Source organism: Lissotriton vulgaris, chromosome 9 (assembly GCF_964263255.1).
Source record: "Lissotriton vulgaris chromosome 9, aLisVul1.2, whole genome shotgun sequence".
Classification (NCBI taxonomy): Eukaryota; Metazoa; Chordata; class Amphibia; order Caudata; family Salamandridae; genus Lissotriton; species Lissotriton vulgaris.
In genome coordinates, this window is record NC_141697.1 from 27,038,473 (window position 1) to 27,066,018 (window position 27,546).

The 27,546-nt window shown below is 47.5% G+C and overlaps 1 protein-coding gene across 2 annotated transcripts in view; it reads right to left on the reverse strand.

Moving 5' to 3' along the window:
• Window positions 1–536: 536 nt before the first annotated feature.
• Window positions 537–27,546, reverse strand: part of ARHGAP5 (Rho GTPase activating protein 5) — a 568,297-nt gene continuing 541,287 nt past the window's right edge. For both annotated transcript variants that reach the window (XM_086936953.1, XM_086936954.1), the window contains 2 exons: window positions 25,006–25,111; window positions 537–3,323 (listed from right to left, as the gene is read on the reverse strand). In XM_086936953.1, coding sequence (XP_086793079.1) covers window positions 2,993–3,323; window positions 25,006–25,111 — 437 coding nt within the window. In that variant the 3' untranslated portion in view covers window positions 537–2,992. The remainder of the gene's footprint in view (window positions 3,324–25,005; window positions 25,112–27,546) is intronic.

Genomic DNA, 27,546 nt, shown 5'->3' on the forward strand with positions numbered 1-27,546 from the left:
TGTCAATGTGCACTATCACCGAAAGGAGGAGTCACCTTACCTTGTGACTGGAAGCACTTCTTCAAAGAAAAACAACTTGCAAACATCCGGACATAACACTAGATGGTATGAGTATGCAAAGCATTTGTATCTACAGCACATATGCCTTGAACATATATAGATACATTTTAAGAAGTGCTCTGGGGTCTCCGCTTTTGGGTGAGACTTTTCAATACTTATGACTGTTGATGAGGATCTCCTGGAAGAGAAGTATAGCTGTTCACTTAGGTGCCAAGAAGTCCCTGCACCTACGTATGGAGGGTAAAAAAGGTCAGCCCTCCAACAGGCATGCAAATCATGGGAAAGTTCACACAAGTTTGTAAAACTGAACAACAGTAGCACAGGATATCCTGCATATTATTGCGGATCCTAAAACATACAGCGCAAGCACTCATACCTTACAACTGCTTGTAAAACCTTTCAGCTGGCCATGAACCCTAAAGTATCTCAGAAGTGGCTTGGTTACAAGTCAAACAGAACAGGATAACACCACTGCATTTACCGGAGAGAAACTAAACTTTATTTTTGTACTTTTTATCAGTTCTTTGTGTGCTTGGCGATAGACAATATATTTTCTTCTGCTAGAAAAAGTTTATAATTTTCAAGAATATATAAGACAATATCGGGTTAAATTATAAAACAAATACATTTTGACAGATGCAGATGTAAAACACCCTATTTGCCCAACATCTACAAATTTAGTTCTGGTGATCATTAGTGAAACATCTAGGGCAGGAGAAAAGGAAAAAGGCAACCTGTAAATTATCTGAAGAGGGACAAAAAGTTGCAAATCCCACATTTCCAGATTTTAGTATACAACTAAAACTAAAATAAGCAAAATAAAAAAATTGACATTTGTACAAATGCTGCAAGTGCAGAGATCTAGCACAGCTCTGGCAGTGCTGTTATCCACAGCTCAAAGACAGCCTAGCAGGATCTTTTGCAGCTCAGGTAAGGGCATTTTCCACAGCTCTAAGCACAGCCTATCTGAATCTTACACATCTCAGACGGTGGCATTATCCACATCTCCAAGTACAGCCTCAAAAGATCTTGTGCAGCTCAGGTGGTGGCAACATCCAGATACCTAGAAGGTGTAAAAAGAATGGTGTTTGTCCTACAGTCTTGTTACTATAGGTTCTGGGAAGGAGAGAGACTGCAGAGAGTCACCGTGGCATTCCACTGAGCTTGCAGCTCATCCCTGCTGGATGCTCCATACTACAGCCTTCCTGTGCCACAGCCTTAGACAAAAAGCAGCAACATCCTCTTGCAGCAAAATCGGTACCGTTGCAAAAGAACTGTTTTCAGAATATAAGTGGGGGCATGATACCATGCTCCCACTTTCCAAAATATTACATAACTATTAGTTTAGTACAATATACCACAGAAAAGTTATGTAACTGTTTATGTATATATACACGTACGTGTATGTATATATACATACATACATATGTACATACATACAAACAGATCTATACATATATGCACACGCAGACACACCCAAAGAGGTTACTGGTCAGTACCCAAGACGTTTATTGCTACATTGTTAGCAATGAAATGGTTTCTCTCCTTAATCTGCTAAGGGGCGCATAAAATAAACAGAAAAATGACTCATGCCCTATGAAAAACAGAGGCATTTTTGCTTTTACAGTCTATTTTGGGATTATGTATAAAAACAAGTTCGAAATATACACGAAAATGGAATGAACTGTCAGGAACTGAATGGTTACCCATATCTCCAGGAACAGAGGAGAGGACACTTGAAAACCAAAAGACAGACCAGCCCTATAGCGATGGCATACACATGCAGAAGGGAGACAAATGAATAGCATTAAAAACATCTGGGGACAAGTATGAAAATAAAATGTCGTCAGTGGCATCTTTGACGTCTTACAGGCATGTTCATTTGCACGCTCACCACAAGGATGTTTTGCATGAGAAGTTGAACCACCATCCCCCCAATATCCAATCATCCACAGGTTTACATTCCAAGCAGGAGGAGGGTGCTGAACAGGAACATCTAACAAAGTTTTAACAGTGCATGTTTATCCATCTGATGGGGAGACAGTCCAAAGTGCTGCAGATCCCAGAGTCTTCTTGGGGGTGCAAGGCACCAGCACCACGTCAAGTCACCCAGGAATAGCAGGGACCATGCGAAATTCAAAGCATCGTTCATCTCACCAGAGTACAAACCGTATCCCTGCTCTGTGCACCACACAGGCGCTTCTGCTGACTGGGGATATGTACGCAGGCCAGATCTTGCAAGACTTTCTACATCAATCCGCTGAGATGTTGGATGGGCGCCTCCCATGAATCTTTGCACATAGCCAACTAGACGTTCTACAACTGTCTCAGTTAGCATACTTTATTTTTTGGAGACGCAGAGCTAATTCTCTGATACAATGTTCCTTATTACACATACCCTGACAAGTGGCTTACCACATCCCAAACCTTAGGGTGAGAGACCTTGGCCTATACTGAAAGCCTGAATAGAACTTAAGTGGCCACAGAATGTACAATACAATTAAATAACAAGTATAGCCTCAGAGAAGCCTGTAAAAGCAAGAACTGCTCAATCTGATTACTTACCGCTCAAACCCTCCTGTTTCTATAGAAATCTTTATTTTCTGTACACACAATATATTGTGGCAAAGCACTACCACAGGAATGATAAAGTGATTGCAATACAGGTCCATGCAGCAGTAGTTCTCTACTCTTCCCAAGTTCCAATTGGTTAAAATGAATATTAAAAAAAAAAAACCTTGCAACCTTTCCATGTCGAGCTGACCACGTTCAGTTTTGATCTGCACTACGGCTGGTTGAGGAATACAAGATCTGATTATCCTTGTGCCGAGGGGCATAGCGTGGTCAAACTGGACGCAAGCCACGAGCCACACTTGAAGCCGTAGCCTATGGCCAACATCGTGCTCTCAGACCGCAATGGTGCTGCTCCTCTTCATCGGATTCCCAGAGGGTCGGCTTGCAGAGGGGGCTGCACAAGCTGAGGTTGAAGTGGCGGTGGCAGGTGGAGAGGCACCAGTGGCTCCACCAGTTGGCCGGTGCTGGGAAGAGATGTTGAGGAGGCTGGAGAGTTCGAGGCCTCCACAATCTCTCCATTGTAGAAGAAAAACTGGCACTGGCGAATGAAGGTCTCGATCACAGACTGGTGAAGCTTAGTGGCAGAAATGATCTCTCGGTTTTCAAAATCTGGCCTCATTAGCGTTGGCCAGAAACAGATGGACAAGTTATCGGCAGTCATGAGGTTGGTCTTACTTTTCTGGCTGACCCTAAAAATGAAAAGATAAAAAAAATCAGACACCTGACGGATGAAAGCGAATACAAATGTTATGATCATTCCTCATGAGACCAACAGATAAGCGCAGTTACACTCAGACAGAATCATCTGAATCTCTACCGGAAACACTCATTTTGTCAAGATCTGAACATTGTTACCATTCCCACTGTTACTAGGAACATTTTCAGCCATGTCAATGCTTTTAATATTAACCCTCTGGTGCAGAACTATCGAATTCCCAGATTGTGATAACTCAACAGAAGCCACCTACCCAGCCAGGTTCCCAGCCAATTTCCCACGGTAACAATTTTCCAGTTTCTAGAGTAGGCCAGTTAGAACTCCTTCAATAGCAGTGCCTGGCACCAGTGACGTAATACGAGTACGATGCGACTCTATGGCCACAAACATTAGAGAATCAGTTTTACTCCTTCCCTAACACAATCTAACCTCGACACCCCAAGTCAAGAGCTACTGTGCCAGTATGCGCAACAACTACAAATGTAGTCCACCACAAATGCAAATATGGGCTGTGGTGGAGTGAGGCATTACATGTGCATTGTTTCTTCTGGTTTTCAGATCAGCACTGTAGCGTATATAGTGAATGTGTGCAAAGAAGTCCATGTAGAAACATTACACAGATCTTGGGGTGAGGGTTAAGCACCAGCAGATGAGTTCACTTTGCTAGCCTGGGCCTCGAGTTAGTTTGACATCTCACAGCAGTATCAGATGTAAAATGGCCTCTCCAGATGAATTCGTAATTTGTTGCTTTTTCTTTAGACTCAAATTACATTTTTGAAAGTATTTGTGGGACCCTGTGTTGCCAAATGGTTTAGTTCCCTCTACATAGTAACACAAAGTTGTTTATCAAGCACCCGGCTTAAGGCGCTGCATTTCTATAATGTTTGAATGACATACGAGCACAGACAAGAGTAAATAGGTGAAGATACAAATAGTAAATCAGTTTTTCTAAGAAGGGGAGGATGGGGTTCCCACCAGTACTTACTTTGGAAACCAGTTGTGAGGAGGGGATGGATAAAAGCAGTTAATAAGAATATCCGAAACCAGAGTAGAAAAGCTAGAATTAGGACCACACTGGGTTGGATCAACAGAAGACAAAATATTATGCAGTTCTATATTCTGAAAATAGAAAATACTGATGGCTCTGCAATGACAATTTCAGACACGGACAATACTGTAACCTAAGCGTGACCCACACACCCCCAGCAGAACTCTAAGACATGCTTCATCCCAGCACGACTTCAACCTCCGCAAACATGACTCTGTCTTGAGGAGAGTGTCTTTAATTACACCCTTCACTTTCAGAACAGTCAACTTCAGCCTTGTTCCAGGACCACATCCCTACAAAGCGGAGGAGATGGTAGACGCCTGCACACAGAAGGACAATCCTGGTGGTGACAAGGTTTTCTGAAATATTTGCTGTGGACCGCAACTCAAAAGTCAGTAATGGGATTAGGAGGATTTCACCAGGCCAGCATTCTGCACATCATGTACTTCGGATGCACACACAAGGTACCTAGGATCCCGGATCAAGCTGGTCCCTAATGAAGTGTGGCCTAGCCTTTGCCAGACGCGGGTCCCATGATCACTGTGCCATTGGATCCTCAGAGATGAGGCGTCCGAAAGACACCTCGGAGTCCAGCTAACGACATCCTTCGGGAGATCCAACACTGTACCACAGCTGAAGTTATTCAATGTAGCTTACCAATCCAGCCTCGGTTTTATCCCCACTCTTCCAAGACTTCTTTTGCTGCCCATCACCATGTACATTCCTGGCTACTCCCTTTCCATCACACACACAACACACATGCCCGTAACAAACTCCAGCTGTGAGGTATCTCCTCCAGATTCAGGCCCTTCAGAGCCCCTCATGGGTGTGACCTCAGTGGTAATATAAGAGCTCCCACTCAGTCAGTCAGTCAAATTTCTTTATTCGATAACTTAATATCATAAAAGACATGGTACAATCAGGAAAATAAGAAAGCAATTGATTACACAATAAAAATCTAAAAATGAGAAAATTCATGGTGTACATATTTTTACACATACATAAATATAGTCTTAAAAACATTCTAAAAACTACAATGAATGTATACTCTACAATAAGACCACAATGTAAAAATACGTCCTAATCGGGGCCACTTAAGGTCAGTGGTGGCATAATGCTCTTGATCCTGATTCGGATAGCAGCAACTAGTAAACTAGCGATGTAAAACATTATTCGGGGTGAATTAAGTTGTTGTAAATACAGAAGGGCTGGCCTAACCTGTGTGAATCCCGCCTCCCTCAAAATTGGGAACAAAAATTTATTTCTACAGTCATGGTATTGATTGTAAAACAAAGAAGTGTAGGGTGTCCTGGGTCGAAAAGTTGTCACATTTCGAATATGCTACTTACCAGTTGTAGGAGAGTAGGGTCTGCAATCCTATGATCCCCCCAGATTTTTGCTTTTTGCTTCACTGGTTTACGACTTTCCCTGGCTGTGGGCCTGCTAATCAGACCCACAGCCTAGCTGTTCTCTCTCTAAATTGACACGTGTACCTTAGGTGCATTTACCAATTGGTACTGGGCCACCTTATCAGTCCCTGTATCCAGGGCATAGGTGTACCCAGGGCCTACCAGGGGCTGCATCATGTATTATGCCACCCCTGGCTGGCCATCTAAATCTGAAACAACTGGCTGCACGACAGCTGGGGCAAGGTGGTGTAATCACCCTCCCTATATCTAAACCTAAAATTGACACATGTATTCCTATCAGTCACTCCTATGGCAGGCCTTATCAATCCTGAAGGCAGAGTGCTTGGAATTATGTGAGATGGTGCTCTGTCATGAGCTGAGCCTGCTTGCAGCTTGCGGAACCAAGTCCTAATAGCTGTTCCATGATAACGCGTACCATATACTCTTAAGTGCCTTATAATCCTCACGGTTATTTGCCAACTTTGGTATCGCTTTATCAAAACATGTCGAGTAAGGTGTCATACGAATTGGAATACTAACCCCTCGCCAATTCTGGCGACGGGGTTAGCATTCCACCCTTCTAGAGGGACACGACATGTATGTAACTGTGAACCCTGGTTAAAGTTAACTCAAGCCTCAGCATCACAAAATGGATGCTGCCACCACAGACACAAGTCTGACCTCCTGCTGCTGGGAGTCCTTCCAGCGAGGAGAGCTTGGAAAAAGGGTTTCCTGTCAGGGGCGGTGCTAGCACCATCCCAGACAGGGTTTTGTGTATCCGAGGTAGGCAGGGCTGAGAGGAAGGTGACTGCCAGTGGCACCCCGGTGTCACTGTGCATATGCCGGCTCAAACCAGTTCCAGGGGCACACCAGCCCCTGAGCTGGGGAGAGACTGGACAAAGGAGAGGGGTGTAACCACCCCCCACCTGGTCCCACCCATGGGCAGGACCTAGTCGTGGCCCAGCCCCTTTTCTTAGGATAAAGGTAGGAGCAGGCCCCCTTCCCAAATTAGATAATTCTGAATCTTGACGACTTTCCACGAAAGAACTCTTGAACCTTTCTGAAGACTCTCCCTTGTGGCTAAGGAGTAGCCACCCTGCACCAGCAGGCACCATCTAAGCGCATGCGGTTTGCTGCAAGTCCATCCTCCGGATCAAGACTGCCCAGCTCGACGAGACCCGGATTCCCTGCCATCTCTGACCTCTACCTACATCATCAGCCCAGCTGAGATTCGTGGGTGTGACGAGACCCGAGGGACCGGCCATCTTCAAGACCTGCACGACGCTTATCCAGCACGACTGCCGAGGGATCCTCGAGTGAGTGCTTTGAGGTTTGAGAACCCTAACCCTGAGCAGCTCCAGCACCGAAGTCCAGCCTCCCAGCATCCACGAGATCTGCGTGGGGCCCTTCTGCTCTTTGCTGCTCACCGCGTTGTCCGGCCACTTGCCTGCTGGCTTGTAGCCCTCCTGACGACGAACCACGACACTTCCATCGCTGGTCTGGTTGCTCCAGACTGGCCCTAGCTCCCCTCCAAAAGAGGAACACCCCGGACCCTCCTGGTCCACTCCAGACGCCATTTTGAGACCACCGCGTGGGCTTGCCTTTGCCAAGGTTTGTTGCCCCAATCATGGGTCCAGCATCGCCGACAGCAGACACCTTCGTGGGACAGCTCGCACCTCCATCCTGGTCGCCGACAACGCCTCCTGGTCCGAGAGACTGCAGAGCCCAGCGTCGCCCACTTACCTGGTCGAGGTGACTTCATCCGGTGCCATCCTGGTGCCCACCTAATCACTGGCTAGTAATTAAGAACTGAGTCCCCTCTGCTTTCAGGTCGTCTCCATCACTTATCCAGGCTTGGATCACATCGAACTTCATCACTGGTCGCCTGCCAGCAACTTCTTCTTTCAGGCTCCATAGACTGTAACGAGGATTCCCGATGTCTTTTGAACCCTATGCAGCCGCGGCCCCTGGGCTAGGTAACCTGAGCATTTCGGTGCTCCAACGTAGGTTCACTATCTAAGTGTCCAGATCCTTTTTCGTTTTCAGCCTAACTAGTCGGATTCGTCCGATAACTGTAACTTTACGAAATCTAGCATCCATAGACTTTGACCCGCATCCCGCGTGAGAGTGCACACTCTGCACCCGATCTCCCTAGGCCTCCTGCTCCTAACCTGAAGGTTCAGTAGTGTAGTCCTAGCGATCCTGAAGCCTCTGGATCTTGTTACTTACCTGCTAGTATTTCGCATTCCACTTTTGTAGTATATGGTTTTTCGTGCCCCTCGGGCATTTGTGTAAATTGTGCAACTTAAAGTATTTTCTTAAGAGTTTTGTTATGTGCTAAGCTCCCTGACTCATAAAGAGTTCAGGGTAGACTTGTTATAAATAAATATCCTTTTATTTTGAATGAAATAATGAATGAAATATTATTTATAACGCGCAGCTATGCCCAGTGGGCGTCAAGGCGCCTAAACCAAAATATAAAGCTGTTAGCAGACAGAAACAGAAATTTTCATAACAACTTGTGTGGTGTCCTTTCACTTGGTGTTCAAGGGGTATATGTGATGGTATAACAGCTGGCTTAACACGCCCTCTAGAGTTTAGCCTAAAGACTGCTCTTGTCCATGCTACTAGGATAGCTGGTCTATAAGGTTGACTTACAACCAATCATCAATAAGGGTCGTTTGGAATGATACATAGTGATCACTAGAATAGTGAGGACTGCATATCAGGCCAACTTCTCACACCAGTATGCATCTGTTCTTGGCATGTAGGGCTGCTGACATTCATATCTGTGCATAGATCGCCGCCTAGTGTTGGGTCCGGATGATCACACATTGTTGTCCTGGAAGAGTCTTCGAAGTATCACGAGATAGGTGGCTCCTCCCCTGGACTACAGTGCGCATGGGCATCGACTCCATCCTCAGATTGTTTTTAGCCATTGTGGCAAAGATGGAGTGAAACTATGTGAATGATGACCATGCTAGAAGTATGTGTGAATGCTGCAGCCGCTACATGCGCCGGGGAGGAGGGCGGGCGATATGAATGTCAGCAGCCCTACATGCCAAGAACAGATGCATACTGGTAAGTACCATATTCGGTTCGAGGCATGTGGGCTGCTGAATTCATATCTGTGCATAGAATACATAGCAGTCCCTCCATTAACGGTGGCCGCCTGTGCCAGCTGCAGCAGTTTGGAAAAGTGTTTTTAGAACAGCCTGCCCTACAGCTGCCTGCTGTTTGGAGTGCACATCAACACAGTAGTGTTTTGTAAATGTGTGTGTAGTAGACCATGTGGCTGCTCTACATATGTCTTCCAAAGGAATATTTCCAAGGAAAGCCATGGAGGCCCCCAACTTCCGGGTGGAGTGGGCCCGCGGTGGAATGGTGAGAGTGCGCTTGGCTTTCTGATAGCAGATCTGAATACATTTAACGATCCACCTGCCTATACTAGCCTTGGAAATGGGGTTGCGCTTGTGTTGTGGCGAAAAGGCAACAAATAGTTGTTTAGTCTTCCGAAAATCTTTGGTCCTATCAATGTAGTACATTAAGGCCCTCTTGACGTCAAGTGTGTGGAGCATCCTCTCCGCAACTGACTCTGGATTTTGGAAGAACACAGGTAGTTCTATAGTCTGTGTGATATGGAACTGAGAAACCACCTTAGGAAGGAACTTAGGGTTAGTGCGAAGCACCACCCTGTTGGAATGAATTTAAATAAATGGCTCTTGGATAGTTAGTGCCTGGAGTTCACTAACTCGTCGTAGCGACGTAATCGCTATAAGGAAAGCCACTTTCCATGTCAAGAACTGAATCTCGCATGAATGCAGTGGTTCGAAAGGGGGACCCATCAGCCTGGGGAGGACCACATTTAGGTTCCACTCGGGAGCTGGTGTTGTCCGCGGAGGAATGACTCGTTTGAGTCCTTCCAGAAAGGCTTTAATGGCAGGCACTCTGAAAAGTGAGAGGGGCTGTCTGTTTTGGAGATAAGCAGCCATTGCGGATAGATGTATACGAATGGAAGCATAGGCCAGATTACATTTGTACAGATGTAAGAGATAACAAATGATGTTCTGAATAGATGCATCCAGCGGGTTAATGTTGTGGTCTGCACAATAAATGACAAACCGCTTCCATTTTGCCGCATAGCATGCTCTGGTGGTGGGCTTTCTTGCCTCCCTGATTATGTCCATACAGCCAGGAGGTAAGTTGAGGTAGCCAAACTCTAAGATCTCAGGAGCCAGATCGCCAGGTTGAGCTGTTGCGGATCTGGATGCTGAATGTCGCCATGGCTCTGCGTCAAAAGCTTGGGAGCTTGGGAGCCTTTGATGCGGTACCATGGACAGTTCCAGAAACGTGGTGTACCATGGTTGGCGAGCCCACGTCGGAGCAACCAGGATGAGAGTCATCGAGTGCTGCTTCAGCTTGTGTGCCAACAGCGGTATTAGAGGTGCTGGGGGAAAAGCGTACGCAAATTTGCCTGACCAGTTCATCCATATCGCATTGCCCTGCGACTGTGGGTGTGGGAACCTGGTGGCAAAGCTTGGGCATTTGGCGTTTTCCTTTGTGTGCTGTTGTGTCCATAGTCCCTGCACAGTGTAGTGGAGTACATGAGCTCCCCAACCCTGGAGAGAAGCGTCCGTCGTCAGAATGATCTGTGGCACAGGCTCCTGGAACGGTCGGCCCTTGCAAAGGTTTTGTGGATTCCACCAATGCAGAGAGTTGTATGCACGACCGGTCACAAACACTAGGTCTTTCAACTGTCCGTGAGCCTGAGTCCACTGACGTGCTAAGCACTCAGGAAGCGGACGCATATGTAGTCTCGCGTGCGGGACTATGAGATGCAGGAGGCAATCATGCCTATCAACTGCATGAACACTCGTGCTGGAAGCGAGTGTTGAGGTCTGAATTTCTGTATCAGCGATTGAATGCTGCTGACCCTCACTGAATTCAGCTGTGCTGTGGCTGCCAGAGGGTTTATCGTCGCTCCCAAATACTGCCGTATGTGGGCGGGTTGCAGGTGGGACTTTGGGTAATTCAGTGAGAATCCCAGATAGTGAAGAAGGTGAATGGTGTGGGACATGTGGGCGGCACACTGCTGGGCGGACTTTGCCTGGATGAGCCAGTCGTCCAGATAAGGGTAGACGTGAATGTTTTGTCTCCTGAGGTGTGCCGCCACCGTCGCCAGGCACTTTGTAAACACCCTGGGTGCCGTGGTGACTCCGAAAGGTAGAACCTTGAACTGGTAATGTTGGTTTTGGATGGTGAACCGGAGGTATTTTTTGTGTGACGGGTGCAGCGGAATATGAAAATACGCATCTTTGAGATCTAAAGTTGCGAGAAAATCCCCATTACTGAGCAACGGTAGGACTTGCTGCAGTGTCAGCATGTGAAAGTGCTCCGATAGAATGTACTGATTGAGGGGTCTGAGGTTCAGTATGGGTCTGAGGGACCCGTTCTTTTTTGGCATCAAGAAGTACAGTGAGTAAACTCCTGTGCCTCTTTCTTTCACAGGCACAAGCTCGATTGTCCCTTTTTGCAGCATGACAATGACCTCCTGCTGCAATAAGTGCAAATGCTCGGCGGACATAGGACGGTGTCTTGGGGGTATGTTGGGTGGAGTGGATATTAACTCCAGACAATAACCGTACTGGATAAGCTGTGTGACCCACCTGTCTGTGGTGATGGACTTCCAGACTGGCAGGAACTGTTGAAGTCTCCCCCGACAGGTGTTCCGTGGTCGGGGGGCAGTGACATGGCGTCACTGTTTGTTAGTGGCGGAGGATCTGGAGTTGTTGTTTCCACGACCTCTGCCTTTGGCGCTGTTTCCACGATATCCATACTCGACTTTGCTTGGTGTATGTGGTCTGCGTGCCGCCTTCATAGTACTGTGTGGTTTGGGAGAGCTGGCCTCTGGAAACACCTCTATTACTTGAGCGACGAAAAGAACCACCCCGGAACTGCTGGGACTGTAGAGCCCCCATGGACTTCGCAGTTTCCGTGTCTTTTTTGATTTTCTCCAAGGTGGTGTCCACCTCTGGGCCAAATAGATGATCAGGGTTTACTGTCTGAGTGAGAATGGTGGTCTGTATTTCTGGCTTGAACCCAGAGATTCTGAGCCAGGCATGTCGTCTCAGCATGACACTAGTGTTAACAGCTCTGGCCGCGGTGTCTGCTGCGTCCAGTGCACATTTGATAGAAGCATTTGATATGAGCTTCCCTTCTTGGATGAGCATCTCAGCTGCCTCTTTGTATTCATCTGGCAGTGTGTCGTAATGTGCCCTGTCATACCTGGCTAGAAGTGCCTGAGTGTTCGAAATGCGCCAGATATTGGCCGCTTGAGCTGCCACCCTTTTCCCTGATGCCTCAAACACCTTAGATTCCTTATCTGGGGGAGGAGCATCACCCGTTGTTTGTGAATTAGCCCTCTTCCGGCATTAGAAACAACAAGAGACTCAAACGGCAACTGTCCCTTGATGTAAGTAGGGTCTCCAGGCGCCGGTTTGTATTTCTTTTCAATTCTGGGGTTTATTACCCTGGCTCTTGTAGGCTCTTTAAAGATTTCCCCAGCATGTTTCAAGACACCCTTCAACATAGGCAGAGTCTTGACAGTCTTCTCTGAGACGGAAAAGGTGTCAAAAAGAAAGTCCACTTCAATGGGGTCAGCATGGAGCTGGACGTCATGATTCTTAGCTGCCCTTTCAATGAGGGCATTAAACGCAGCCGAATCCTCAGTAGGCGACGTTTTCACAGCATACCCATGAGTGTCTGGGGTAGAGTGAGGATCACCTGGGTCAGCAGCAGCTGCCCAGGGTTCATTGGTATCATCTGGATCAGTGTAGACAGGATAGCTGTATTCATCATTATCACCTTCCCTAGTGTCCATATCGGAATAAGTGGGTGAGACATCATGGCCACATGGAGATACCGGTTCTACAAGAACAGGCGTTGAAGTAGAATCCTTTTTCTTCTTCAGTGGAATTTTATAGGACTCCATCGGCTGTTCCGGGGCGATTTTCCTCTTATAAAGAGAAAGTTTGCCTGTTTCGGCATCGATAAACTGTTCCGGTTGCTCTTCCAACGAGGATTGTCGATGCTTTATGGCCGGGACCACTGCCGTTGACTTCGGCACCGAGGACACCTTCTCGAGCACGTTGGTGGCCATTTTAGGGGCGAAAGCCTTCGGCACCACTTTCGGCGGCAGCGTGAAGTGGATGGGCGTCAACGTCTGCTGAGGTTTTTCGGCAGGCTTCGAAGGTGGAGGAGCTTTAGGCCCGACACTGGAGGCCTCGTCCTTGATGCGCTTTAGGGAGTCCGTCACCTGCTTCGAGATTGAGGAGGACGGCTGCGTCGACTCGACGGAATCCTTCGAGGCACCACCAGACGTGGACCCGTGGGTCGGTCCGCTCTTGGTCTTGTCTTGTCGACGCGGATGCTCGAGAACCTTCGGATCACCGAGCCTTTGTCGGTGTCGACTGTCTTCGGCGCCGATTTGTACGGGTCAACTACTCTGACCTTTGCCTTCAGCGCGCTAGACTTCGTCTCGACGCCCTTGAGCTGTTTCTTCGGGTCGATAACGCCCGTCTGCTTCGTCGGTGCCTACAGGTCCGAGGACTTCGAGCCGACCAAAGCAATACGCACTTTTGGTTCCGATGTAGGCAGCAGTGCTTTCACTTGCGTCGAGACCGGAGCTTTCACTTTCAGTTTCGATTTCCAGGTTGCGGCTCCTTAGTAATGTCCAAAGCCGAGCCCGAAGGCGGGCCGTAGAACTTAGTGGAAGATCTTGGGTAAGGCCTAGTGGCGATCCCTCGACCTGAGCCTTATGAAGCGTTTCGGCCCCAACGTCAGTTTGAGTTAGCTCCTCGCTTGAGCTATCTTCCATGGCCCTAAAGGCCCCGTCGTCATCTCCTACCTCGTCGACGACTTCGTCCGCTTCGAGTATTTCAACATCCGCGTCGTAGTTGTAGTCGACCTCCGACGCGGGATTCGACAGGTTCTCACGAACCTCCCGGTCAGCTCCTTCATCATCCCCGGCATCGAATGTGTCCACAGGCGCCGGTGCAGTCTGCTGGGCTTCCTGACGCGCAGCGCGTCGATGCAGAAGAGTCTTCTTGGATCGAAAACGGGAACAAGCCATGCAGCTGGCTTCAATATGATCCGGCGACAGACACTTGTTGCACACCGGGTGGACGTCGATGTGGGGATACTTGGAGTTGCACACGGGACATCTCTTGAACGGGCTCCGTTCCAAGATGGTTCGTCTATAAGGCCTCTGGCGTCGACCGGGCCTTCAGCGTCGAAAAGCACGCGGCTCTCCTGGAAATCCAGCTCAGAACTGAGCTGGAAAGAATCAGGCACCGAACGCAAGACTATACCGACGAAAAAACGAAAGGCCTTTTGGCCTTAGGAAACTTTTATATCGATTCCGACTAGAGTGAACCAATATACATCCGAACCCAATGGCGGAAAAAAACAATCTGACGATGGAGTCGATGCCCATGCGCACTGTAGTCCAGGGGAGGAGCCACCTATCTCGTGATACTTCGAAGACTCTTCCAGGACAACAATGTGCGATCATCCGGACCCAACACTAGGCGGCGATCTATGCACAGATATGAATTCAGCAGCCCACATGCCTCGAACACAGAGATCGGCCCGCTCGGGAGTACACCAGGTTCGAAAAGAGCCCAAAGAGAAATTAATCTGATTGAGCCGGAATCTAATTAGGAGATGCCGATAGTATGGGATGTTCACTATAGTCAGATAAGGTTCAGGGCCAGGACAGCTGACTAGGGTGTTGGACTTGGCCCTTAAGGCAGGTTCACCCCTAATCTTTTTGCTTTTATTTGTGACCCTGTGTTAGTGATTTTTGGGTCTCTGCGCACTTTTCCCTGGGTCCCAGAGTGAAAGTGCGTGCATGTAGTATGGCTGGCCTGCCCTCCCTTAGGAATGCATGGGGAATGTGTGTGTCCCTGGTAGTTCCTGATGCGTGGGGAGTGCAGGCTCGAATTTAGTATGTGCGTGTTCGTGGGAATGAATGCTTTGCAATGATGTATGTTGCGTGAGTGTGGCATGTGTAGAAATGTCATTTCTAGGACTTGGCATATTACTGGAAAATATGTCTGCAGTGTGATTGGCTGGAGCTGGCTGGTGAGCCTGGCTCCAGGAAGGCTGGATGGGTCTGCCCGGTGGTGAGTGTGAGATCAGCATGCTTGATGGCTTGGGAGGAGTGCACTTGGTCCCTGATGGGCCTGGACTTTCCCCGGACAATGCTGGCTCCACCCCCTGTAGTGCGACTGATGGCCCTAGCCCTGCCAGTGAATAGAGAGGGTGGTTGGGGTAAACAGAGTACTTCAGAACCAGCTGCGACTGGTTTTCCCCCACCCTGCACCCTTGAGACAAAGGGGTTTGTCTGTATAAGAAGGGGCTGTGTCCCCATACAATTTGTCCTGTTCTTGGTTCTGCCTAGGATCTTGCCAGAGGGGGCTGCTGCTGCTGCAGGGGCCAAGAGGACCTCCATTTGGCTGTCTCCCTGCCTGGAGACCCAGTGTGCTGGCTCTGGCCCTGCCTTGCCCCTCTGCCTGCCTCCAGACCCTGCTGGAGCTTTCCTGTGCCTGGAGGCGCCCTGATCTTGATTTGTAGCGCTAGGAGCGCTTTCCTTGTGCCCCAGCGCTCAGTAGCGCTTTGCTGACATTTCTAGCGCTAGGCGCGCTTTCTGTAGTCCCTAAGCGCTTGGGAGCGCTGTATTTTCATTGCCGGTGCCACCCGGCATTGGGACCGATAGTGCCGATTTTTTGAGCGAGCGAGTGCCCACCTCGCTTTATTTTTAATTGAGAGCCGGTGCCCACCCGGCATTGCCCCATACTTGGATTTGTAAATACCTCGAGGGAGCCCACTCCTCGGGTACTGGGAGCCCGCCTGCCTACCTGAAACGGGCCGCCGCGCTGCCCGCGACGACCCGGAAGTGTTCTGGCCGACCGGCCAATAGCTGCGCGGCCCCTGAGAGGCCGACCGGAAGTCCCGCCCCGCAGCCGAGCAGCGCGAAAGGAAGCAGCCGGCGTGTCCTGCCCGTGGCTCCCGATCGGAGGGAGAGCCCCGGGACGAGTAAGGAGGAGATCCGGCAGTGTTCCTGCCCCCGCATCACCAGCGAAGTACCGGTGAGTGCGGGGACAGGGTCCTTTGTTCTTCGAGCGGCCCCGATTGGCAGAGGGCCGCTCCAACGTGTGTGGCATTCCTTTTTAGGAGCGCGAGGCTCCGTGGGGCATTTTTCCTGATCCTGAGTCCCCTGTGAGGGACTCCAACGTGCCCATTTGTGCTGTGCGAGCCTGCAAGGCTCCTGGGGGCCATTTGTTTATTTAGAGCCCGAGAGGCTCAGTGCCCTAACTGTTCTTGAGCCCGAGAGGCTCCGCCCGCATTGGTTCTGTTCGAGCCCCGAGAGGCTCCAGAGCCACAGTTGTTGCCGAGCCACGAGGCTCATTGCCCCCATCGTGATTTAGAGCCCTGAGAGAGGCTCTGGGGCATTATTGATTATCCTGAGAGCGCTGAAGCTCTACCTTTGCGCATTTGCTTTGTGAGCCCCTGAGAGGCTCCTTGCCCACCTTGGTTCTTGAGCCCTCCTGGCTCCAACGTTGTGCATCTGTATTTACAACTGTCCAGCACTTAGTGGACAGTTGCCACGTTTAGGCTTTGTGTCTGTGCTGCCTGCGCAGACCCCCCCTGACACTGAGACTCAGGGCATTCCGCCCCTTTCGAGGCCAGTTGGCCTGAGGGACATTTGTGCTTTGTGCACCCCGCGCATTGTAATTTCTTGTTATGTAATTCTTGCGCATGTGTTCTAACCTGCACCTCTTTGCTAAAAGTAACCTGCATACTAGGGCATAGTTAGCTCTTGCTAATGGTTTCCTCAGTTCTATCTCCACTCGCTCTAATGATAACATATTCAACAAGGCATTTTTTGTCAGAGCGATATCCTTTTTTGTTATAGTATCAGGTGAGGAAAAAAGGTCTGGGCGCCCTATTTTTTGAAAACCTGTTTTTATATAAGCCAGCCATAGAATTTTGCTAGCATTATCCAGCGCCATACAATTTTTCAATATAGTGTGATTTAGGGAGATTTCATGATTTAACCAGATCTTCAGCCAATATATCAGTGGTGCTATTTTATTTTGATCAGTTACATATCCTACCCCCAGTTCAGTGTGGATGGAAAAGGTGGGGGTAGACTGTGGGACAGTTAGAACTCCTCTCAGGAATTTATTCTCCATTAACTGAATTTTATCATGAGAAGTATAGCCCCATATCTGGCAGCCGTACATAGCGACCGCCAGACATTTGGCTTTATATACCTTTGTAAGAGCTTCAACTGGTCTAGCCCCTAACTTTTTTGCGAACCCCATAAGTGCTGAAACGGTTCTCACAAATGCCGTGCTGCGGCAATTGTTTTGTGGGCCCCAACTACCCTTTTCATCGAAAACGACTCCCAGATAGGGGAATGTGGGTACCCTGCAGACTACTTCCCCACTACAGAGAAAGGTTTTGATTTTGGTTTTCCGGTTTACATTCCCTGCAATCAGAACCTTGGACTTTTTTGCATTAATCTTCAGATCCAAGTTCTCCATAAAGCTTCCAAAGGCATCTAGCAGCCTTTGCAGGCCTACCCCGGTGTGGACCAAGAGGACAGCATTGTCTGCGTAAAGGAGAACTGGTATAACCAGTTCCCCTATACGTGCTATGTCCAGCGATACCTCCCCCAGTTGTGACTCCAATGCGTTAATGTATAAAGTAAACAAAAGGGGGGCCAGAATACACCCCTGTCTGACCCCCCTTTCTGACCTAAAGTGTCTTGTGCATCGCCCCTCAGTGTTAACTCTGATCGACGCTGAGAGGCCCAAGTGCAGGTCTGCCAAAAAATGCACTAGGGGAGGATCAACTCCCATATGTAATAGTGTATGCCATAGCTTTGACCTATTAACGACGTAGAAAGCAGAGGAGAGGTCCATGAACCCCATATAGTGTCCCCTCCTTGTCTACAGTTTACTTGCTGATTAGAAGTTGGAGATTTAGACACTGATCAATGGTACTCCGTTTCGATCTAAAGCCGTATTGAGCATTTGACAATACCCCTCTCTTTTCCAACCACTCACTTAATCTATGCAGAACCACTCGGCCCAATATTTTTACAGATGAATCGATCAGAGAAATAGGCCTATAACAGGAAGGGTCCTTCTACCCCCCTTTTTAAAAACCGGAATAATGATCGAGGTGGACCATGAGGCTGGAAGACTACTTGGCCCTACCGAGTTAAACACATTAGTTAAAATTTTTGACCAAAAGTTTGGGGCGGCTTTAAACAAATCTGCGGGGACCCCATCAGGTCCAGGGGCCTTATTCTTTGACGTTTCCCCATTTGCCCTCTCCACTTCAGAAACCTCAAAAGTCATCGGGGGAAAACGTTTTCGGGCAAGTTGGAGTCGAGTCTTTGCCCATTTACAGGGAGTCTATATATATTTTCAAAATGGGCTATCCAGACCTCATCCACAATGTTACAGTTCAAAGGAAAATTGTCATCATTTGCAAACAGTGGTTGATTAACTGTTGCCCAGAATTTTCCGCTGTCTTTTAAAACTTCTGGTGACAAATGTTTTGTCCAGGCCTCGTCCTTCAGCTCCAGTTTTCTCGCAATTAGTACTTGTTTGTATGTGAGTCTTAGGCTTGCTATAAGCCCCCTGTCCCTGGGGGTAACCTTCAAGGCTTTGAGGAGGGCAGCATGTGCATTTGAACAACTTCTATTAAACCATCTTTTGCAAGTCTTGGGTTTCTGTTTTCCAACAATCAATAATCTCTGGTTTATTTGTGCACAGATGTTATTAAATGCATTGATGATGTCAGGGCCTTGAGACTAATTGTTCAGACAAGTATTAACCTCTACTTCGACTTTAGATAGAACCTCAGGTAAAAGGGTCTCTGGGACCACTTTAGACCATTTCAGACTTCTCCCCTGATCCTTTAGGGACACATCCCCAACACCCTTTGGGATGTGGGCCTAAAGGATAGGAGATCCCCTGGTGCAAGCTCAATTATCACAGGATTGTGGTCACTATGAACAGAGACCTCGGTTGAATATCTTAAAACATTAGAGAACATAAACGATGTTAAAAATATATAGTCTATGGTTGTACCTTTGTCTTTCCCCTTAAATGTTGGGATACTTATTCCAGCCTCCACACAGCCCGAATCATGGAGGTTCCAGCTGGCTAAAAAAAGTTCCAAATCCTCACCCTTCTTAAAATGTTCAAAATGAGACAGGGCAGAAAACGGTGGGCCCTCATAAACCTTACTCCCACAAGGATTATCACAAGGGTGAGTATTAAGGTCCCCCATCAAAAGGATCTCAAAAGATTTTGACTTTAAACTATAAGTTAAAAGAAACTGTTCTAACGAGTCTAGATTACGACCCGTTTCCATAGAGTTATAGAAATTGATAAATAGTATTTTCCTAATGTCGGAAACTGACAGATCCACTACTAGACAATTATGACATCCTGAATCAAGTTGAGTGAGAGAGTCCTTTAGCTCTAAGGAGAACAAACTGATCAATCCCCCCTTGGCTCTCCCCGCGTTACTGCGTCTTTCTGGAATACAAAAGTGGCAGTAGCCATCCAGGGAAAAACAATTTAAGGGGTCCCAGGTCTCTTGGAGGGATATTATATCGAATGTTTTCAAAAACCCCTCCCAGTGTACATCCCCCATTTTTGCCCTTACGCCAGCAACGTTCCAGCTCACGATTCTACAGGATGAGGCTTGAATCCTTTCTGGGGGAGCCTGCACCTGGTTATTACTTAGTCAATCGTTCTCGTCCATTCCTGAGAGTGGGGAGAAACGGTTGGCCAAAGTAAACCCCAAGTCATTAGGAGTCTCGGTGTTTGTATTAACAACCCAAGGTGGGTTCCCAACTTCTAACGTGGACTGTGAGCGACTGGGAACATTTATATGGGGTACAGATAATCTGGCCACTGGAACAGCAGGCTGCCATACCCTATTGCGAGGAGGTGGATAAAAGTAGCCCAGGGGGAGTGGCCTAATGCCAGAATTTAACAAGTCAGAACCATCCCAGAAAAGGCGGTCTGCCATGTATCGGGTTTTAAAATTTATAACACAATTCCCTTCTAGCGACTTCCTTTGTGAGCCAACCTATCCTACTCTTCTAACCATGTTTATACTGGCAGCTGTATCTGTGTCACCGCTAGAAAAGTTATTGCACCAAGTCTTGGTTGTTTCCATTAAGTCCTGAGCGCTTTCACCCCTGTTCTTCCTCAACGGGGGAACCCTTGTTAACACTGCCACTAAGGGGGCTGCTTGGGGTGGGAGGTGTAATTTAAATTGACAGGGCAGCTCGATTGAATCTTTAGAATGGTGCTGTAAACCGGCCAGAGTAGGCCTATGATGCTTTTCTACAGTACTAACCCTAGGAGGAAGAGACCTAGCGAACCAGTCAGGGACCGACACGACTGGGGCGGCATTAACAACAGGTACATTTACTGTTGGATGATGTTTACTTGGTTTAACATTTATTCTGCTCTCACTATGCCCCATATTCACTGGGTGCAGGTTCTGTGGGGGTGGTATTCTGGTTAAAAGCCCACGATACTCTTGGACAAAGGCATCTAAAGCATCGCATTTCTTTAATAGTCCAGCAACACAAGTATTTAGCACTTCCACAATGTCCTTAGCGATGCTCGTCAAAGCCCGCTCTAGATGTAGATTAATTAGCCATTCAATTTTGGTACTAAGTCTATTAACCAGTTCATCCTCCATATCTGGCAGTACGTTGTTGATATGCTTAGTTTTTCTATTGCACTTCTTCGTTTGCCTACCCCCCTTGCCCGGTTGGGCCGGTGAAGTCTGTATATCCTCCTGGGTTGGCAGAAGTGCCTGACTACCTTCACTTGATTCTGCTATTACAGGCAATGCAGGACTTGGACCCGTCTTGGATACAAATTAAATAGGTGCAGAGTCTTGTGTACCCCCCTCCTGGACTAGACCAGCCTCTTCACTCACTGATGATGTTATTCCCAGCTCTTTTTCTGCATTCGTGATTTCTTTTGCAATCACTCCCACAGCTGATGTCAAATATGATATTATAGTGTCTGCTTTTCTTGGTATTTTTGCTTTCTTGTTCCCTTCACCCCCATTACACAGTTGTTTACGCTTACCCATCGGTGTTTAAGGGGGGTGGCCCAGCCCTGCCTCCTCCTGCCCCGGACGGCCCGCCCTTTGCCCGGGCTTCGCCCGTGCGCGTCCGCGACGCGGAGTGAGCTGTCCGTGTTTAAGCGCCTCCGGGCACGCTGCGGCGGAAGTGGGCGTGCTGGCCGCACAGCTTGCTGGGAGCTGTAGTTTCCCCCCTCTGCGGCCGTGCGATGTCACGAGCAACGGCGGCGGGGGAAACAAGCAGCGTCGGGGCCCCAGGAGCGTGGATACCTGCAAGTGTTCCGCTGATCAGGTGGGTCTGCTGCCCTAAGCCCGCTTTCTGATATCCCCGCTCCACCGAGGGAGCTGTCAGTGTGCAAGCACCTCCGGGCGCGCTGGCCGCACAGCTTGCTGGGAGCTGTAGTTTCCCCCCTCTGCGGCTGTGCGATGTCACGAGCAACGGCGGCGGGGGAAACAAGGTCGGTCTGCTGCCCTTTGCCCGTTCTCTGAGCACTTTAAAGCCATCAGCAAGTCTTCAATAACTTCTCTGCACCCACTGTACCTGCAGAGCATGCACTGCATAATGTGTGCACTACTTTTATTCTCATGCCTTCATTATTATTGGGTGTTGAGTGTAAACATCCATGTTAAATGCAGTGACAATGTCTGAGAGTCGTTTACAAAAATTATCACCTTCTCTTCCAAGTACCATTTGTTGTTACCGTCCCCTGCTAGATTATCTGTTGTTTTCCAAATGTAACCTGTGAATCCTTTCAGAACAAGGTGGTCTCCAAATAAAAGAAATGTGGGTTCAATAGCTCACCCAAGAATTCATGAGGACAAATGAGACAGCTTCCCGTCTGAAAATGAGTAAGCAGTCTGTTACTTACCCTGTAAGCATATATTTGTGGTGTGTAGTGTTACAGATTCACATTCTATGCACACTCCTGTTATCCAGTGTTTGACATAGACTTTACAAGTTGCTTTACTCAAAGTCTTTTTTAATGCGGATTTGACATTGAGTCTCCACCTCCTCGAGGGAGAGACAGTGGCCTCTCACTAACCTACTTTTATCTTCCACATAGCCTCCTGTACATGTGTAAGCCCCAAATCCCAAAAGAACAAAACATTTCACTGTTCTTTCTGATATGGGAATGTCTCATCTTCCTCAGATAACTGTCCTGGCCCAAAACACCAGCTACCATAACTTAGCAAAGTTCACCCTCTCCTAGAGACCAATTATCATATCGAACTGACAAGAGGCTCGGTCCCATCAAGATAGGACTACTGTAATATTGTTTACACTTGCCTAACTCAAAAAAAAAACTCAAATGCAAAACCTTCAAAGAATCCAGAATAAGGCTGCTAAGTTGGGCCTAAACCTCAAGAAGTACAAACACATCTCTTGCGCCTGGTCCATGGAAGAGTAAAGCTCAAGGCAGTACGCATTAGGTACCACCAGGCACTGCACACACTGACCCTTTGAAAATAATTCAGCGAAGGAATGGGACTGGAGAACATTAGCTTCCGGGCTGTGCTCCACTGACCCAAAGGTGAGCAGCCCCTAAGTTATAGTGAAAGAGACCTTGCATCATCCTTTTAGGGTCTGTCTTTGGCAGTCATTGGCCTGCTAGACGAGCCACTTGATGGAGGAGATGAAATCCTATGAAAAGTCTTCCTTTGATCATGTATTTAAGGGTAACCGCCAAGTTACTGGACGTGTTTATTCTGAAGAGTGTACAGATCATGATTATAAACATTGTTAGCAGATGCAGGCGAGGACCAATGAGAAGATGAGACCATGCTGTTGGGCTACAAATAACCATCCTAATCTTCTATAGGCACATCAGTTAAGAATGTGGCAGGAGGAGTGAAAATATGGTATAAACATGTTCAGGACTGAGTATAGACCTCTTAAATTCAGAATGGCTTGAACCATCCCAGTTGGGTTAAAAACTAGAATGCAGCAGGAACAAAGAGCTACCTCCAACTTAGTATCATCATCTTTAGGAGACAGAGATTTGGGGCAACAGATGCCATACTTTCTTTAAGATATGTTTTAACACCCACTGTCATGAAGAGATGCTCTGCCCTTTCTGGGCAAAATCAGATAGACACTATCCTATTGGGGAAGGATTAGAATGTGCTTTTACTCCAGTAGGACACAGATCAGCATGGCTACAGCCTCCTCCGACATTTAAAGTGTACGAAATGGCTATAGGGTGGAGCTCAAGACACTGAAGTGAGGGAAGATGGAGACTAGGTTTGCCTTCCTAATATAACGGGGATGTTAAGCAAATGGCCCCTGGTCAGCCATTTGATAGATGGTAGTGGTTATGGGGAGATCTGCAGTTTGTTGCTCAAAGTGAGGAGGTTTTAAGCAAGGCATATCTTTTAGTCTGTTCCAGATTACTGCTTTAGGAAGCTGTTGACATCCATGTGCACAGACCTCACTTTTTATTGTGTCCCTGATTTCAATATTCCTGCTTGGAGCCAGCATCATTGCCTCCTGCTGCGAGAGCCATCACTTTGCACAAAGGCCGTGACCAAGAAACAGCCAGAAACTGAAGGTGACCAACCCGAACCGGTTCTGAAACCTTAGACAGTGAATCCACTGCCCCTGTCTGGGTGCGTGTGGCTGAAAACTGAAGCTACTTTTGCCGGCATATGAGCCTCATCGCCATGTCATAAAATCTAATCGGTCCTGGGGGTTGTCTCTAAATTCATAGAAAAATGATTTAATGGAACACCATTACTGGGAAACCATTTCATTTAAACTGGTTAATGGAAATTTTCGGCGTACATTTTATTTACCGTTCTGTAGAAACCAATTCAATGAATGTCTTTTTGGTCGAATACTGGAGTAAGAAAACAAGTTACTTACCTGTAACTGTAGTTCTCCAGTATTGAAAGTTTTCATAGATTCACATGCAGCCCACCCTCCTCCCCTGAGAGGCTCACCTTGGATTTAGCACAAAAGGTGTCTAAGGCACAAGTGCAGGAAAATCTGAGGGGCAAAAGGTTCTCTCAGGAGTGTTCTAGAGGATGAGAGGCTCCGATTGGTTCAGGAACAAGTTTGGTCTCTTTTACATAAGGAAGGTTATGGGTTGCAAAAGAGAAATAGGCCTAGGCTTCTTTTCAGTTTGCTATCCAAATTAGCATTTCTTTTTTATATACCTGAGACTCCCGTCTCGATGATGGGGAATGATTCAGGCATGCAAATCTATGAAAGCTCCAATACTGGAGTAACTTCAGCTCCAGTTCTTTTTCTCTCTGTTCATTCCCAATGTAGAGATAGAGTGGGGAGATGTGTGAGCCATTTAGAGACACAGAACCGTACAAGCATCATCTTAATGAGAAACGTGCACTTGCTCCAACATCCCACGCTCCAGGAGCTTGGGAAAATTATAAAACTTCTGAAAACCCAGAATTGAGGGAAACAAAACAACCCAACATTAGAGAGGTTTAACCACTATGTTCAGTAGTACGGCTTCACCAAGTTGAATGATATCGAGTTTATGTCCAGGATACAGTGACTAGGTAGCTGCATGATCAATCTAATCCAGTAACACATGGTCGGGGAAATCAATAGAGCTGCCTTGGCCCCAACTGTGTTGAGCATTAATGCAGCTTAGACCAGAACTGGTGATGATATAATCCCAACATATGGCTGTATCCCACTTTGCTTTACATGTTCCTGCAGTAGGTCTAGAGTTATCTGTGTACAAGATTTTTCCACAGTGTGGAAGACAAAAGTCTGTGGTTTGCTGGACCGTCTGTGTTTGCCATTGGTTTGATGAGAAGTTAGGTCACTTCGGCTCTTCTCTGTCATTCAGGGGCCTTGCCTCTGGATGCATTCATGAGATGTTCAGGAGTGAGAGTTTGGAAGCCTTTGCATGCACCACAGATTCAATTATACGAGATTCACACTACATGAGAGAGGACTTAGGTCCCAGGGACTTCTCTGAAGCACTTTACAAACACAGTCAAATGACAAAAGAACATTGAAGAATGCTCACCTGTTTAAATGAGAGATTATGTACTTGAAGACATCATAGTTAGAGGGTGGGAATTTCTTCAAGGCGTCTTTCAAAGCATTCAGCCGCTCTTCTTTATCCACTATTTCTGCAGAAGGAGATAAAGACATTGTGATTAAAAAATATGAAATATCTTTTAAGATACAAAAATATGATGTGCAGTGATTATTTTCAGAAATTATATACCTTGTTTAAAATGTTCACTACCTTAATAAGATTCGATAATTAGATTCAAGGGGAGAAACCATAGAGCTTGAAAATGGCAAGCTGCAGAAAAGGAAAATGTTACCATGCAAGCATCTGTTCGTGGCATAAAGTGCTGTAGGTTCACATGCTGTGCATACTCCTATCTAGTGTTGGGCTCAGACACGTGCAACTTGTTTTTCTTCGAAGTAGTCTTCGAGTCACAAGATATAGTGACTCCATCTATTGCTGGAAATACATGTGGGAATTGTCTTCTGCTTGGCAAGAGAGGATGAAAATGGAGCACAGAAGTGAAAGAAGATGGCCATGCAAGTAAATATAGAAATAAAAGGAAAAGCATCTTCAACAACCGAAGGTTTCTGGGGAGAGTGGGCGCATGTGAATCTACAGCATGACATGCTACAAACAGATGCTTACAGGGTAAGCAGCATTTTCAGTTAGTGGCGTGTGTAGATGTAGATACACAGGGAAACATCCTGAACTACTCCGGAACAACGAGTTCCAGAGTCATGCAAGTGGAACAACGACTTGCCCGAACGATGACTCAGCCTTAACCACGCAAGTGTGTGGTTAAGGCTGATTCGGTCTAGTGTATGGGCAAGGCGGAGTTCGGAGGAGCGTCGCAAAGGAACAGGTAAGAGGGGTTAATTTTCAGGGGGTGGGGGGGGTTTGGGGATAGTTTTTAGGGGTTGGGGTTTAGTTTTTAGGAGGTATGGGTAATCGTGTTTGTTTAGAAGGTGTGGGAGGGATTCGTTTTAAGGGGAGTTGGTGATCGAAATCAATGTTAAGGTGGGGCTGATTTAGTTATTAGGAGGTGGGGTAATCGTGATTATTCTTAGGGTTGGGGGAATTAGTTTTATGGGAATGCAGTTTGTCTTTAGGGGGTGGGGGTTTGGGATTAGTTTTTATGGGGCTATGTTTGTTTATATGGTGTGGGGGGGAATTCGAAATTAAGGGGTTGAGTTCGATTTTTGGAGGTGGGGTGATCGTGATTATTTTTAATGGGGGGAATTAGTTATAAGGGGGTTGCGTTTGTTTTTAAGGGGTAGGGGTTAGTGATTCATTTTTAGGGGGAATGGGTGAAAGGGTTTGTTAATAGGATGTGGGGCGAATTCGTTTTTATGGGACAGGAGGGTTTGGCGTGGGATTGGAGTAGTAGAAGAAAAGCATTTTTAACGCATTCCTTTAACACGAAAAATCGTGGTAAAGGAATGCATGGTAAAAAAAATTGTGGTTTAGACTAGGTCGTGGTTGTGACCTCGTTAGGGAAGTCGTGGTTGTGGAACTCGTAGTTCCAACATACAACCAGATACACATGCTGTGCATTGATTGTAAAGCAGTTCCCCTGTAAGGCAGAGAGGAGGTGGGGAGGAAGGCAGAGGAGGAGGGGGTGAGAGATGTGTGGCTTTTGTCGATGAGGCAGAAGTAGCAAAGTAAATGGTGCCTCGGTCTTAGCACCACTTCACTTTTTGGCTGTGGCTTCACTGGCATGTTGAGGGCTTCCTTCAAAGTCAGTTTCCTTTTGGGAGATGGGGAGTCTTCTAGCGCCTGTGGTGGATTTGAAAGGATCCGACCAGTCTGGATGTGAATTACGATGCGCTTCTGTAAGGCAGAGTGGAGAAGTGTGGCTCAATGGTTAGAGCGGCAGACCCTGATGAAGATGTCTGGCCCGGGACCAGGGTTCAATTCCCCGCCTCGGCGGGTCTTGAGCTCAAAATTCCACGGATTTGATAATTCTCGCCTCGGTGCCTATTCCAATCATGGAGTCCCACTCTGCAACTCTGGGCAATAGCTTGCTTAATCTCCACAACGGCCCCCACAACGCTAAAGGATGCCTGGCCTCCACCTTGGGGGTGCCCAGGAGTGGACGCCTCACAGGGAAAGCCAGGATGGGTTCCACAGCGGTATTCGTACAAGTGCCTTGAGACCCTTGCGGGTGAGTAGTGCGATATACAAGTATCAATTTACATTTACATTTACAATTTACAGAGAATTCATCTTTGAGCCGTTGTTGGATAGGTTGATCCTTATCCTTTGAGTCAACTGAGGACTGAGCCCAGTGCTTAGGCATTATGGGTAGGATCTGCGCCGTTGGCACAGAGATGTGTTCCAGGCCCAAGGTGGTGTTTTCCACCAGAAGCATAGAAGTGGCTTCCGACACTGGAGATTTCTGTGCCAATGATGGGTTCGCGGGCGTCTTCAATGTCGGTGGTGAAGATAAAGTGAGCGCCAAGCTGCGTGGCTTCAGGATCCGCCTTGGTGCCGGAGCTGACTGGGTGCTGGCTCGAAAGTGGGTTTTCAGTGATGATCATGGCGAGA